We start from the raw sequence: 15,427 nt of genomic DNA on the forward strand, positions 1-15,427 counted from the left end.
AATCAGTAACCAGTACCTCAACTCAATTAGCTTGATAGTTCCAGTTTGTCAAAAGAGGAAACTGAGTATCGGGGAGATTACATAATTCTTCCCAGGAAGTGGCAGATTCAGGATTTGCATTAAATCTTTTTAAATCTGATATCTGGTCCTCTATCAACCTGAGAGAAAAATTAGAAAACATCATTCAGGCAATATTAACCCAAGGCACTGGGTTTAACCAACCTTGTTCACAGGTCCAGGAAAAAATACAGGCATTTCCACATTTGATTCAGGTGACAGACTCTCAATGAATCGAAATAAATTCCAGTTTGACCATAACAGCTCTTTTTTCTTTCAATTTTTATTGAACACAAGTATTCTGACAGAATGCAAAGTCAAAATTTTCAGTTAGTACTCAGTATTTACACCAGTGAGAATGGAAACAAAGGTGGTCTCGATGTTTCACTTGGTAAAAAGTTTATAACAAGAGAGAAGGCCCCCGAAGTTGGGAATGCTGGGTAGGGATGTTAATGGAGGTCTGAAACCACCATCCAGACAGACAGCCTAGAGTGAAAACCTGGGACTTGGAAGGCTCCATAAAAAAGTGTGAAAATAGAGTCCCACTTCAAAAGCTGCACTATGTACACTACGCCCATCAGTGTGAGGAGACCCATGTGTGGCACTTGAGTGCCTCTCCAGCAGAACTTGGCCATGCCGGTGTTATGTGAATACATATGTATGGCGCATACACATATAGACACATAGACATTGGAAACTGGTAGAATTGATCCCCCCTTCAAAAAAATTAAAAAAGAAAAACTATAAGCTTTTATCTCTTAACATAAAAGAATATCTCGAAAATAAAGTGACTCCCTCTTTGATTTTAGAGAAAGCATTGCTCTGTCTTATTTTATTTGTTTAAGGAAAGGAAAGCTCACGCATGCAGAGACAAATCTATATATGATGGGAGAGAGGCTGACCAAAAGGTGGGAAGTCTTGGGTTCCAGTAATGGTGGAGTCAGGCTTCTGGGTGGAGGGGGGCGGTCTACTGTCCTGGGCCAGGTTATCTGAGGTTGACTATACCTCTTTCTCTTCCTAAGTATTAGAACAAAAATCAGTTTGTTTGCCTAACCACAACCCCTCTAAAGGAAATGCACAGTCTCCATGAGGTATAGTGTGGGCTTGGCCTAGGTGCTCAAAGCCATTAACATCACAAGATGAAGGACTGATACCACTGACAACCTGGTAAGAGGAAGAGCCCACCACTCCCTGCTGGATCCTCCCGTCGGACATCCTGGAGCTTCTGTTCTGCTGTGTGCTCTATGGACTGTCTTCAGGTGCTTGTTGCTGAGGGTCTCTGCATCCGAACTGTAGACTTGTGCAAGCCCTAAGGGTCACAGGGGCTAGAGCAGTGTGGACTGGGATCCTCCATTTCCATCCCCAGGAGATGAGAAAATGCAAAATAACCCCACATTTAGCAAATGACAAGACCATTATTTTTCACAGTTTGGAATTATAATCTAGCATATTGCCACTGATCAGATTGCAGAAGTGTCAGAACTTGGGGAGTGTGGCCCGCAGATTGGACTCAGGGGCAGTATTGCCACCCTCACCTCTTGCTGTTTGTACCTTCAGAAGGGAGCACATGCTGAGCCCTGATTTCTGTTTACTTAGCATCATCTTCATCATCATAATCATTTTTATTCATTTTCATTGTTTCAAGGCTTCAATTCCTTTTGAGTAATTTTTGTTTCCTGAATATTTTTTCTGAACTATCTGCTATACCTTCCACAACCAAACTATGTTGAAGTTTTATTTCAATACTATGACAAAAACACGTTTCACACTAATATATTCACGCATCCACAGTGCACAAGCTTGCAGTTCTAAAGTAGAATGAGAAAAAAAAAGCAAAATTTCTATACAAAGGGCTGGCTTTTCCCTTCTCCCCCCTCCCATCCCCCTTAAAGTTTCTGTATTTTTCCCCCACTTTGTTTTCAATCCAGGAAAGTCGTGTTATGACTCTAGACAACAGGTTGGCTTTTTTTCTCTTTTGTTTCTACAAACGTTGCCTAAGTGAACAGAAGGCTGATGTTACTTTACTTCAACAGATTTCCAAAAAAAGACACTAATTCCCTGAAGCACACATGCTCTTCCGCTCAAATCTAGATTCTGGGCTCAAAAAGAAGTTGTATGTATATATTTTATTTGGCTTTCTATAAGAAGGGGATGTTTGGGGTAAAAACGTGTGTTCACCAAGACCAGCCCCAACTATACAATCTTCTCTGCTTCATTCAACAAAGCCTAAGGAATCCTTCAACAGGAAGGATAGGAAGCCCAGGAGCAGACCCTTTGTCACAGGTACAGGCAGGTGATGGCTAATCAGAAAGTGGCCTAACCCCCAAGGAAACACCAAAAAACCCCAAGAACCAAAAAGCAAAACCATTCTGGAACGAGATGGATTTTCACCTGAGTTGGACTCAGGCAAAAATTTCAAATCAGAAGAGGGGGTGCGCCACTGTAAACAATTATACTGTGTGAAGCTGTCCTGTGCCAGAGCAAGCCTGTGACGGTCCTGCCACCTCTGGGCGGTGCTTGTAACTTTTAAAAAAAAAAGAAGGCAGCTATTTTACATGGACATTTAAACACAATTGAAGTTAAACATTTGTCAACTTGTAAACACTGGAAAGCAAAGTTGGCAGAAAGGAAAAAAAGAACAAAAAGAAAAGGAAAGGAAAAAGAAATCTGAATACTGCAAATTGAGATCTACCCCCAGAAGCTGCGATTTGGCATTTGGCCTACAAAACAGGAGTCTACGTGGGAACTGAATTCAGCTAGAAAGGGTGACACACTTTGCATACTGAACAAATACAAAGTGAACAGAAATTATAACTTATTTGTGAGGTTTTGCAGAGTTCAAACTCGACTGAAAGTATAAAAATAAACTTGGACTTTGTTCATTCGGTTAGTCTTAGTGCCTGGAAGTGTTTCTCTGAAACTGGTCTGTGCCAACTGGGCAACACCAAGTGTAGTCTTCCTAAACCTAGATTTTTTTTCTGAGCTTCCTAGATTCTTAATTTGGGGTCCTTTTGTTTGATTTTTAAATGGTTTCAGGGAACGGAGTGTCCTAGTTTGGCTGTGGGTTTAATCTCTTTGTCTCATTTTCTTACAAGTGAGTGTGCAACAAAGGAACCCTTTCTATAAACCTACAAAAAGGAGATCCTATGTTTATCTGCTTAGTTTTCCTTTTTAAAGGCAAAAGACACTAGAGGAATGAGATGTGTGTGTGTGTGTGCGCGCACGTGTGTGTGATATTGGAAATGCTCTGGTGAAGCTGTTGTGTCACTTTTTATTTTGATCTTTGCTCGTCCCTCATCACCCATCATGCTTTGCTCTCGTTCTCCTTTGTCTGTGTGGCGTCGTTGGGGACGGTCTTGACTTCGGCTGGCGCTGGCTTCGTTTCTGTCTCCTGGCACTCCGACTTTGCTTCTACAGGGCGCTTCCTGCAGAGAATTGGGAAAAGAGTGCTGAGACCTTCGTTTGGGGGAACTTGCCCTTCGACCAGCTCCTCTGGAGGGGTCCAGTTAGAGCAGTGGCCTCCAGCCTTGGCTGCTTGTCACAATTACCTGGGACCTCTAAGAACCACTGATGCTAGCCGGTACCCCAGAACTGGTCTGGATGGGTGACTTTAAAAGAGCCCAAGTGATTCTAACATGCAGGCAAAGTTGAGAGACACTAAACTGGAGGGATGACACCTTTCCCGTTCCAGCCCAAATCTGATGCCAGGGCCTAGATCTTTACCTGGGGTGGTGGAAGAGGGTAGCAGAAGCAGACTTTCCTTGCCCTGACGGGCTGCACTAGCAGTAGCTCAGCCTGGTATACAGGAGGTGGGCTGCGCTGGGCTCCCTAGCACTGTTTCCAGGGGGCCCTTCAGCAAACTACCGGCTCTTGCATGTCTGCACCCCAACTTACTCCACCCACCCTACCCTGTGGTCGGTATTTCGTGGTGATACCTTTGTGGCTTGCCTGAGCAGGGTGAGAAAATGCTCTTTGTTCCTGGGAGTCTGGAGAGAGGCCAGAGTAGGCTTCAAGCTACAGGGGAAGTGAGTAGGGGTCATGGATCAAGTGGGCAAGGCTTTCAGAGTCCTTTTCCTTCCTGAGATCAAGGCACCTGGCGAGGGGCCCTTTGTAGCTCTTGCTCACAGTACCACAGCTCACCTGGCATTAGCTTCAGGAGCATCTATATAAACCTTTCTCTGACTCTGCCTCAGTTCCAGGAGCCAGAGTCTGATCTAAGGATACACTAGGGCAGGCTCAGACCCAAGCCACAAATAGTGCCACTGCATTTTGGCATCACATTAAAAAAACCTGTAAGCTTAAGGACCTTCCCTTGAACTTGAGGGCCAGTCATTTGATACTTGGGAGCTCTGAGACCTCCCAGCCACTCAAGGGCAGGAGAAGCAAGGTGTAGGGGTGTGTGTGTGTGTGTGTGTGTGTGTGCGGGCATCTGGGTAGGAGTGTGCAGGGCTCCTCTGGATTGCATTTTCTCTCCATGCAGAGCAGCCTCTCTGCTTCCTGCAGAACTGGGCTGTTCTTGTGAGGGCACAGCCTGGCCTTGGATAACACACTGACTGCCTGTGGGCCGCAGGGTGGCCAATAAGGGCACCTTGGTCTCCTTAGCTCACTTCCCAAATTATGCTCATCAGTGCCCTGACTGCAAGGGTTCCCCAGGGAAAACAGACGCCACTGCTAGGACGATGAGGATGAAACATAATTAGCATGGCCTAATTAGTGAGCAGGAGGCTGCTTGCAGGGGCCTGCTGTGCATGTCTGCTTTCTCTGCCTTATCCCAGCCCTTTAGTTGACAGTCGCCTCAGAGAAGCCCTGGGTTAGGCGGTGGACACATCTAACAAGGAGGACACAGCACAGCACAAACGCACACCACCACGGACACAACCCGACGAGAGCAGACAAAAAGAGGCCGTACTCGGTCTTTGCTGGTGCAGGCGGAACAGAGCTGTCTGCAGTGGAAGGAGCAAGCTCAGGGGCTTGTCCACTGGCCCCAGCGGCAGGAGCAGGAGAGCCCAGGGCTGCAAAAACATCCTTTGCAAGGTCAATATCTGGGGTCTTGAAGTTCCCTTCGTCCATTTTAAAGTCCTCGCCCTGGGCAGCGTTTGTGGCGCTGATGGAGGCAGCCTCACTCTTCGGGCTAGTGGGGACCGTGGCTGCCTCGATCGGGCTCTTCACAGCGCCAGGCTGGGTGGGCTCAGGGTCCGGGCCTTTGGTGCTGGGAGTCTCCTGCTTGACCTGGGGGCCTTCTGTGGCAGGGGCAGCCGCTGCTGCTAGGGGACTGGCTGCTCCAGCTGAGGTGGGGGCTGGAACAGGGGCTGGCTTACTCACCGGAGGGGCCTTGGAGGCCTCCCCAGCACTGGTAGGGGCACTCGGGCTGAGCACAGCCCCCTGGTTAGCCAGGACACTAGATGACAAATTGCTGGTCGCAGGAGCTGAGGTTGGGGTATCACTCAGGTCAACAAGGGGGGCCACCTTGGGAGCTGAAGCTGGGGATGGGGAGGAGGTGGCGACACCGGGCCCCTTGGAAGGGGTGGCCTGGCTGGCAGGCACAGAATTTGAGTCAGGTGTGGCCGTGGTTGGAGGGGCAATGCTGGAAGTCAGGGTTGTGGTTTCACTGGTGGGGCTGTTCTGAGCAGTGGCAAAGGTTTCGGTGATAGTGTCAGAGTTAGCGGTGACGGTGGTGACAGAAGGCAGCATGTCCTCGACAGTGGCTGTGGTGTCAGCAGGCAGCCTGTGGGGAGGACAGGAAGTAGAAGAGAATAGACAATGAAGCTGAGACAAGACAGAGAAGCAGTGGGGGAAGGGCTGAAGCCAAGGAGGGGCCGTGGGCAAGGCATGCAGTGATGCACAGGCATGGACACAGGCCCACAGAAAAACGAGGACGTGAGAGGAAGCACACGCCCAGGCGGGCAGAAGAGGACACAGGAAACGACAGAGAACTCGGCAGTCGTCTAAAGGGGACCTGCTGGCCCTTCCTCCCTGATGACTCCCTCCACTTCTCTGCACAGGACTCCCTGCCAGGGCTGTTCTGATTCCTGCCTGCATCTCGACTTGAGGAGAGGCAGCCTTCAGTTCAGTGTGCACCACTGCAGGAGACCTAAGTCCCCAAGGAATCGGCCGGGCTGTCCCGCTGCGCTCCATGGGCAGTGACAGGGAAAGTTGGGAGTAAGGCAGAAGACGAGTATTCCATATGGCCCCTAAGAACCATGGGTTCTCCAGCCATAGATTTTGTGCTTCTATTAAACTCCATTGGTTTCAAACCTGTAGTACCCATGATAGCCAGGCAGTCAGTACAACCACAGCCAGATGTCATTTCTGACTGAGGGTCCCTGAGGCTTCTGAGCATAGGAGGGCCAGAGAGCTTTACCAGGTCCCCAGGTTCCCTTACTCTTCTGGGAAGAATGCAGATAACATTTCTGGATTCTTGGAAGTCCTAAACAGAATTTGCTAAACTTCTCAAAGCTCAGTCTCTTTCAGTGAAGTTTTGCCCCCTTAAGCCATCTCCAGATGTGTGTGGTAACAGGGCTTAGGGATCCCACTTATGCAAGAAACACCCACAACTTCCCTAATACAACCAAGAATTCCTTCTGTCTAGGGAGAGACTGGAGCCTGGCATTTCTCAGCCAAGGTCCCAGAACTCTGGGTCCGACCTGCAGTGCTAGGCCGGAAGCTGTGGGCAAGAAGCATGGGAAGTGTGGGCAGGTGAGAGGTGGCCACAGAGGCATGAGCCCCTTCCCACCACATACTCGGGCTCTGTGAGTGGCGTGGTCTCATTGGGTTCTGTGTGCTTCCCTCCGTCGTGGTTTGGGGTCCGCTCCTCCTCCGTTCGCACCTCCACGATGGGCTCCTTTGACTCATCTTTCCTGCAGAGAGAGTTCGGCTGGTTCAATCCCAGAGAGCTGGGGGAGGGGAGAGCTCCCAGGGAAGCAATCTATAGTTGAGGCACCGAGGCCTGGCCCACAGTGGGCAGGTGGCCTTCAGAGCCAGGCTCAAGTGCCTCGCCCTGAGTCCCCACTCTTGCTTGCTGTGTGACCTTGAGTGTCTGATTTGCTTTCCCTTGTCTTCATTTTCTCATCTGTAAAATGGGCCAAATAACAGGATGTACCTCACCTAACTATTAGGAACATTAACTGAAATAATGTATGTAAAGTGTTTAGCACAGCGCCTGGCACAGATAAATGCTAAAATAGTTTGTATTTATACACATGCAAGCATATGCATGTATATGTACCTGTATGTGTGTGTATATGCATATATTCTGCCTGGCACATGGTAGTGCTAAACACTTCTTCCCCTGTTCTGCCCCTTCTCACCTTGAGCCAGCTCAGCCCAGTGACGGTCTACAAAGGCTCTTGCTACCTGGCTCAGGATCCATTTCTCCAGAGATCCTGGAGGGGACAGCATCTGGATTGTCAGCTCAGGAGGACAGAAATGTTTATCTGTTTTGTTCATTGCTGTATCCTAGTGTTTGGGAATAGTGCCTTGCCCCTAGTAGTTTCTCAACAAATATTTATTGAGTGACTTATGAAAGGTTGAATGAATGAGAGCAAGCAAGTGTGCTTCTCAAATGCTGGCCCCTCCACTCATCCCCCCACCTCCCCAGTCTTAGCTCCAAAAATGCCCTCATTTTGACTTAGGTAGGGATTTTCAAACTTCCATGAAATCCTAATGTAGTAGTTGGAGTTGAGCCCAAGAGTCTGCTTTTCAAACAGGGATCCCCTCAAAGACCTTTGAGAAACATTTCTCTAATGCTTGTTTTCACTTGGGGTTCCCAAGTGGAGGAACTACTGAGGTAGCTCAGCTAAGGGGCCCTGGCTGGGGCAGGTCTGCACTCACGAGAAGGCGGCTTTGCCCTCCTCCATGTCCTTGCCCTTGGCTCCAGGCCCGGCCTTTCCACACAGGTTGACGGCGATACACATGAGCAGGCCACACTTGTTCAGAAAGTAGCAGGTGATGTCGACAACCACCAGGAGCAGGACAAAGATGACAATGAGGATGCCCACGATGGCCCCGGTGCTCAGACCTGCGGTGGGACTGCCATTGGCTTGAGTGGGAGGGAGAAAGAGGATGGCTGGTGGTTAGCACACTGAGCTGACATGCTGACCCCTGGGCCCTGCAGAGCAATAGCCTGTGAGGGTTGGGTAGGGCCCACAGGACAAAAAGCTATGGCATTTATGTTCAGAGTGATACCTTCTCTGGTATTATATGTGTTGAGACAAAAGAGTCTCTTTATGTCTTCAAGAGGAAGGTATGGCAACCTTGTCAGGAGGAGAGTGGGGACTGGGAGATGGGTTTCCATCTCTGCTCTGAACTTGTGAGCCTCCCCGAGGACTACCCTTAGCTGTATCCCCGTGAGCCCTGGGAGCAGGCGGGTATGCAGTGCTCACTGGTTTCAGGCCTGGCTGTGGCTCCTGCATAGCAGTCAGAGACATAGTCCCAAATGAGGTGGCAGAGGGTTCCCCAGGCTTCCTTTGGGCGTGTGATGATGTTAGGCACTACAGGAGTCCCAATGTGCTACCCCACGTCCACTCCCCTCTTTAGCAACAGCTCCAGAGGACCCGACGTGGGGTAAAAATGGCTTCATGGTTTATCCATTTGCACTGCACCCAGAAGCCATTTACTTTGGAGATATGGAGGCCTCCCCAGTTTTTGTGGGTTAGGTGAAAGGTCTAGGAATACTCACCATCTGGGAGCTCAGGCATGTTTGGATCAGACTTTGGGAAAACCAGCAGACTCATCCTGTGATACTTACCTTCGCGGACTCAGGACAAATACGCACCAAAGAGGGACACACATTCTCCCATCCAAGCGGCTCCCAGCACCCCCAGCCTGGCTGGCTGCATTGTGAATGACTAAGCCTCTGTGTCTTAGCCCCTTGCTGTCCACTTAAAATCCCCCAGGGCTCTGGCTACTGATGGTATCACAGAAGGACCCCAGGCTCAGCTCCCTTCAGCTGCCTGCAGTGACTGATGCCATTTGCTCCAGGGGAGCAACCTACAGGGGACTCCCACCAGTGTGTGGGAGATAAACGCTCGTGTTGCAGGCAGAAGAACCCATGCAGAGCTCCGTCCCTAAACCCATGTGGAAACAGTGATCCCACACTGGAATGGGGGCACTTTTGCTTTGCTTTGCTTCTGGAAGAAGAAAGTTCCAGAACTGACATCTCCACCTCACCACCAGACCTTGTCTGAAGCTTTTGGTGTCCTCAGGACTGGGAATCACTTAGGTCTGTTGATGGGAGGCAGGCCCTGTGGCCATACCTGGGTCTCGCTATGCCTTTGCTAAGAACCAGGCCAGGCCCTGTGGCCTTCCAGCACATGCACACCAGATAACAGAACATGTAACCCGAGGTAACAGATGTCACAGACGGGCCACACATTCTTCTTTCTATCATGCAGCATGTGTCCCTGGGCCCTGTCTCCCCACTGCTCCTTGTTTCAAGTTTCATTTCCTGGTATGGGTGACAAGCATAGCATGACAGACATGAGCACTCACTCCACCTAGAGCACAGCTGGGACTCAACTGGAGACCCCCAGGCTCTCAAATATGTTTGGACCCTTTGGGACCTTGGTCTTGCTTCCTGGCCTCTCCTCTTCAGGTCTGTCTCTGGGCCCTTCCAAACCTGCACTGAAGGTCCCAGCCTGTCCCCTGGGAAGGCCCCAAGGCTGCAAAGGGCTCTGTGCTCTGAGGACCCAGCTTCAGCTACTCTGTCTCTGGGCTTTGAGAGCAGAAAACCGGCCCCTGGTCCCTGCTGTCAGCTAGAGTGGGTTTTATCCCTAGCAGCGTACTAAACCAGAACAAAGCCATCCATTCTATTTCCCCATTTCTCACACTTTCTGCCCCAAAAGCAAAAAAATGCAAGCCTTCCTGATGTGCAGAATCCCTGAATAGGGAAGAAGTTAATCAGCTTTGTGCTTTCTCTCCACCCCTGACACAGGGCTGCAAACCACTGCAGTCTCCCAGTACCAGTGCCCCATAGGTACTGAGTGCCTGCTTCCAAGGAGAAATCACAGTACTCTTGTGTGTGTGTGTTTGGCGGGGGGGTATGTGTTTTTGGACTCAATGGCACTCACTCTACATTCTGAGGTTTAAATATATATATGGATTAGGGGACTAATTGTATCCCTAAGAGGAAAAAATCTACTGGAAAGCTGCCCTCTGCGTGAAAACGAATCAACAGAGGCGTCTAGCTTGTGTTCTGGACTCAGCAGACGCCGCGGGAGGGCTGCTCTGCTTCCGACAGCCCAAACCAGCTGCATGTTCAGGGGAGGGCGGGTGGGGGGTGGGGGCGCCAGGAGGGTGACTCTGACTGTGGCAAGAAGCAAAAAGCAGGGCAGCAATCTCCTGTTTCATTTGATATAAAATCTGTTCTTCTGGCCGAAAGGTCCTACACGTATTGTGGACTCTCCCCCTCTTCCCACCACTGTAATTCTTGGCACTTACCCACATCTTCTCTGTGGTCCAAATGGCTGAGCCTTTGCTTTACCTGCTGAACACACTGGGCTGTTCCTGCCTCAGGGCCTTCTGATCCCTAACCTGAAACGCTCTGTCCTGGTCATCCCCTGCGTAGCTCTTTGTCCTATAAACCTCAGCTTAAAAGTCACCCACTCCCATCTCTTATCTACTCAGGCACTTCTACTCTAAATCTGTCACATTACCTGTTTTATTCTCTTCTTACCTCTATTTACTATTTTCTGTTCATTTACATGTGCCCTCTAGAATGTCCTAGTAGGTACCCTGTCTGTCTGATGTCTCCTCAGCATCTAGGAACACCAGACATATAGGAAATGTTCAAAAGAACATTTATAAATGAAAGGGTGTTTAGCCAGGAGAGGAAATGCTATCACCAGATATTTATATATGTGTTGTGAGAAGGAAGAGTGGCCTTATTTGGTTTCACCAGTGGATGAAAACTGTGGGGTGAGGAGCGGATTTCAGCTCCACTTGAGAAAGAACAAGCAAACAGAGGCATTCAAACATGGCATGATCTGCCCAGGCAGGCGAGCTCCCTGGTGCTGGAGGTGCTCAAGCAGAGGCTGCACACCCCATGGTGGGCAGACTGCAGTGCTCTGGATGAGGTTCCTGCACCAGGTGGGGCCCAGAATAGCGAATGTCTTCGAGTCCTCTTCAACCATATGAGTCTGTCATTGCACATCGATGTCCTACAGTGCCCAGTGCATGCTACACGGTCCCCTGTGCCAATCTCCTCCAGAGTGTAGACTGAGAAGGACTTCTTCCTGGAGAACTAAAATCTTCAAAAGGTCCCATCTTTATTCATTGATTCTTTCGATTTTATTTTTACAGGAAAAATAAACCTCAGTGTAATGTTTTTCTACCTACAGCAGAATTCCTAGAGTGCTTTGTTAAAAATTTAGGTTCTGGGGCTTCCCAATTCCATAGATCAGGATATCTGGGTGAGAGGCTCATGCATCAGGATTTGATGGAGCACCCAGGTGACCCTAATGCACCCTAGAGTTGAAGGACCACTGTTTCCAGCTCTCTGTCCCTGCATTACAATGAGTAGCAGCTGTTCCTATGACTCACCACCCAAGGATGAGCTGTGGAGTCCCACCTGGTAGCCCTGACCTACTGATGGACTGAATGGACGAAGAGAAGACAAAGACTATCCCCAAAGGAAAAGGAACCACCCAGTTCACCACTCAGAGCCAAGACTTCTAGAGGAAGTTAAGTGTTCCTCAAAAAAGAGTGTATGTAGCCTTTGTAAAAGGAAGTGTAAATAGGGGGAACACCAGGATACAGATGGTAAAGTATTCAAGTCAAAACCACATTCATCATCTCTTGGTGGATGTTACAGATTTGTTTAGTGCAGATACATTAGAAGGACGAAGGTCATCTCCTGCACTGTATGTGACACTTTACAAAAGGAAAAAGACAAAGCCTTCTGGGGTCTATCTTTGCATGCTCTTCCTCCTGACCTCCTTTGACGGACTCACCTGCACACCTGCATGCAAACAGTGCTTATTAACAGCAGTGCCGCCCTGAGCTCTGGGGTCAGAGCTGACCAGAGCAGGGATGGTCTGAAGCCAGGGCTGTCCATCTCCTGTTGTTTTTGATGTCGGACAAGTTGTCACTGAATTGGGAACTGCCTTGACCCAAGACTGAGACTTGCACATGCTTACTTTTTCAAGTGCCTCAAAAGGAGAATCCGGGTCTCACATTGACAGATGCCCGGTGCTCCCGAGTCACTGTGCCTCGGGAGCCCAGCACAGCAGAAGTGCCCCCTCAGGCCTATGACTCCCAGGACGGAGGAGCTGGGTGCTGGTTCATACACAAACCTCTGAAACGTCTGCTTGTTCTGGCCAGGAATCTGCTAACTAGAAAGCTGGTGGTGGGGGCTTTTGGGAAATGTCCACCTAAGTGTGATTATAAACAGAGCAGGGCTTGTGAATGAGAACTTTCTCTCAGATTCTCTTGATCACAAGGTCACTGTGTGCAGCCTCTGTTAGGGAGTTTTAAAGAGACCTTGTAACTGGGAGGTCTTGCTACAGATTTGTTGTATATTTGGTGGCCTAGAGTGTACCCCTGGCCCCAAAGTGACCACTTCCTGGTTCTACAACGGCATTTTCCCCTTCCCCCGTCTGCTGGGGACTAGGAAAGCCCAAAGAGGCACTGACCCACAACAGCTGCTAGGACAGCTGAGAAAAACGCCTTGTTCCTCATTAGCAAAGGAAAGCATTGCCTTTGCCAGAACACCACTCAGCAGGCTTCAAATTTGGGGTACAATTTCAATGGCCCTCTTGGGTAATCCAAGTTATCCAGGTAAATGTGAGGTGGAGGGAAAGGACTTTTGACATTTTGTAGGACAGATAACTATCAAATAAAATCAGACACACTGGAGAGTGCACATGAACTGTTATTTCCTTTAATAATGCAAAGGTGTAAACTTCATAAAGGCCTCGCTGATTATCTACACAACAATGTTAGCATTCTTATTAGTAGAAAAACGTGATCCAATCCCGCCGTATAAATATTCCCAAAATAAGCAGAGACACCCTGTGGCGCGTGGAGGCTGGGCAGCGCGGGACACAGGGGCAGCGGCAGGGTGGACAGGCAGCGAGTGCGCACTCCTGTGGGGCTCTCTGGGGGTTGCTATTTTAGGGATTCCTGGTGGGGCAGGGGCCACAGGCATGACTGAAAACTCAGTGTCCGTTGGGAGTATGTGTGTCCTCACACTATGTCTGGAAGGGCATCTCAGCACAGACAGTGGGCTTGTCTGAATGTGGTCACTGCAATGACCTCAGAGTCACTTCAGCTGAGGCTGGCCTGGCCTGGGGCGTACTGAGGAGACAGGGCTATGTCAGGCCTCCCCTAATTTGGACAAAATCTCCAAGGAGTCCCTTCAAAAACACTGACGCTGTCCCTCACCTGTGGGTGGGGCAAACCCCTGAGGTGGGTGCTCCTGGATGACTCCTGCCCAGGATGATATCAACAGCATGCTGGGAGCCAGAAGGACAGTGACAGGTCACCTGCAGGAGGACTGATCTCTTCCCCCCTTACCCTCTCTCCAGCTCTTGCTAACGGACCTGGGATTCCCGCTGCAGGCCTGGAGGCACCACCTGCCTCTGCTCAGTGCTCTGCCTCGGGCCTAAGAACCCCACTGCTTCTGCAGCCTGGTGTGAGGAGGCAGGGACCCCAGAGCAAGAGGACCAAGTTGGTGCTGGAGGCAGTGGAGGCCGGGCAGAGGCACTACCCTGCCTGAGCTGCTGGGCAGCACTTGGCCTCTGCAGTCCACATCTGAGTCTCTAAACTGTGAGCACGAGGGGCACGGGCAGCTCTGCCCCAGAAACCACGGGATCACTTAGATTCCCAAAGGGAAACCCTCATCTCTGAACATTAAGAAATAGCAATAGAACTAAAAATTAAAGAGACCAAAAAGAACAAAAATCAGACTTCTGTGGAGGTGCTCAGAGATGAGATATGTGGAATGATATGTGACCACAATGGAGGGACGGACTTTTTGTCCAGTAGAAGTTCCATCCCCAAGCACACACCGATGTTACGCAGCAGACTCACCCTGAGTCTCTGTGTGGGACTTTTGCAAACACCCTCCACTTGCTCTCCTGGGCACCTGGGGAGGTATACTCCCCATCAACAGAGGTGCAGCTGGCTTTCACCAGATTTAGAAATGTCACTAAAGCCACTGACAATCGGGGGGTTTGGTGCATTTGGGAAGCATGACAGGCTGACTGAGTTCCAGTTTATTAACAGTTCAGGCTGGGCAGTCTGGGAGTGGCCTGTCCCTCCCTTTTGTCCTGTGAACATGTATGGGGAGGGTGCACGGTCGTGTCTGGCTCACAGTGGATGCTTGCAACCAGGGGGAATGACTCATGTGATAGCGGGGGTCACTGTTGAACCACAAGCCCCAAGACATGGGGCTCTGTGCTGATCTGCAGCTGTGTGGCAGCTACCACCTGGTCTGGGAGACACAAGCTTACAAAGCTGACCAGTGTTGGACACATTAAAGGTGGCTCTGTTCACAGAGACAGCATAGGGTGCTGGTTATACTACCAGGACCACAGCACCTCCCAGAATGTTTGATCAACCCCAGTAAACACCCAACAAATTGAATTTCTTCTGCTGCATGGGCGACTGGGTGACTTAATTTGCCATCGTGTCATCAAAATTTTCACAGTGGTCTGGCTCCCTTACTATGGGCACTGAAGTACAAGCAAAGCCAACTATGTTTTGAGAGGCAGAGGAGCATGGGGTTAGAAGGGGGGCAAGTGGGTATTTTAACAAACTTATGCAAGCTTTAGGTGTACTCAGAAATCTTCCTCTGCTACTTCATTTTCAGGTAAGATAAAAAAAATGCAGTAAATAGCAGATGTTTAAAAATGTCTCTGTAAACCTACCATAATGCTTTAAAAATATACTGTTTAAAGAAAAGAGCTCCCAAATATTTTATACTGCCACTAAAAGTATGTGTGTATATGTGTGTGATTCCTTATGAAGTGGCATAAAAATAGACGTAAATGGTAAAATGTCTGGAGGTCCGGCTTCTCCAATTGCCAAACCTTCCTCTTCCATGTAGAGTGCGTGGTGTCGTGGCTGTTCTTCCAAAGGGGACACTGACTATTCTCATAGGAACTGGGCTTTTCAGAAAATGTAATGTGTGTTCTTAGGTTCCTAACAGAGCAAAAGAAGAGTCACTGCAGAGAAAAGCAATGAGACAAAGGTGTAGGATGCAGAGGAGCCTCCCAAAGTCGCTGCAGGTGTCAAGCAATAGGTCCCCAAAGAGAATGTGGTTGTTTAAAAACAAAGGTGGCAGTGGGGATGTCCCAGTGACGTCCAAGGTGATGTGTGTGACGACAGACACAGGAAGGGGAGGGGAAGGAGAAAAGAGAAGGTAGAGACA

General features: G+C 49.4%; 1 protein-coding gene across 16 annotated transcripts in view; it reads right to left on the bottom strand.

Moving 5' to 3' along the window:
• Positions 1 to 324: 324 nt before the first annotated feature.
• The window catches only part of NCAM1 (neural cell adhesion molecule 1), a 331,249-nt gene continuing 316,146 nt past the window's right edge, over positions 325 to 15,427 (bottom strand). For 9 of the 16 annotated variants that reach the window (XM_028514329.2, XM_036028549.1, XM_036028548.1 and 6 more), the window contains 4 exons: positions 7,888 to 8,095; positions 6,798 to 6,914; positions 4,967 to 5,782; positions 325 to 3,482 (listed from right to left, as the gene is read on the bottom strand). In XM_028514329.2, the coding sequence (XP_028370130.1) occupies positions 3,362 to 3,482; positions 4,967 to 5,782; positions 6,798 to 6,914; positions 7,888 to 8,095 (1,262 nt within the window). In that variant the 3' untranslated portion in view covers positions 325 to 3,361. Of the gene's footprint in view, positions 3,483 to 4,966; positions 5,783 to 6,797; positions 6,915 to 7,887; positions 8,096 to 12,912; positions 15,279 to 15,427 lie in introns of those variants that run through there. The other 7 variants (XM_028514337.2, XM_036028558.1, XM_028514334.2 and 4 more) reach the window with 2 other exon arrangements.

The sequence above is a fragment of the Phyllostomus discolor genome, chromosome 6, assembly GCF_004126475.2.
Source record: "Phyllostomus discolor isolate MPI-MPIP mPhyDis1 chromosome 6, mPhyDis1.pri.v3, whole genome shotgun sequence".
Taxonomy (NCBI): domain Eukaryota; kingdom Metazoa; phylum Chordata; class Mammalia; order Chiroptera; family Phyllostomidae; genus Phyllostomus; species Phyllostomus discolor.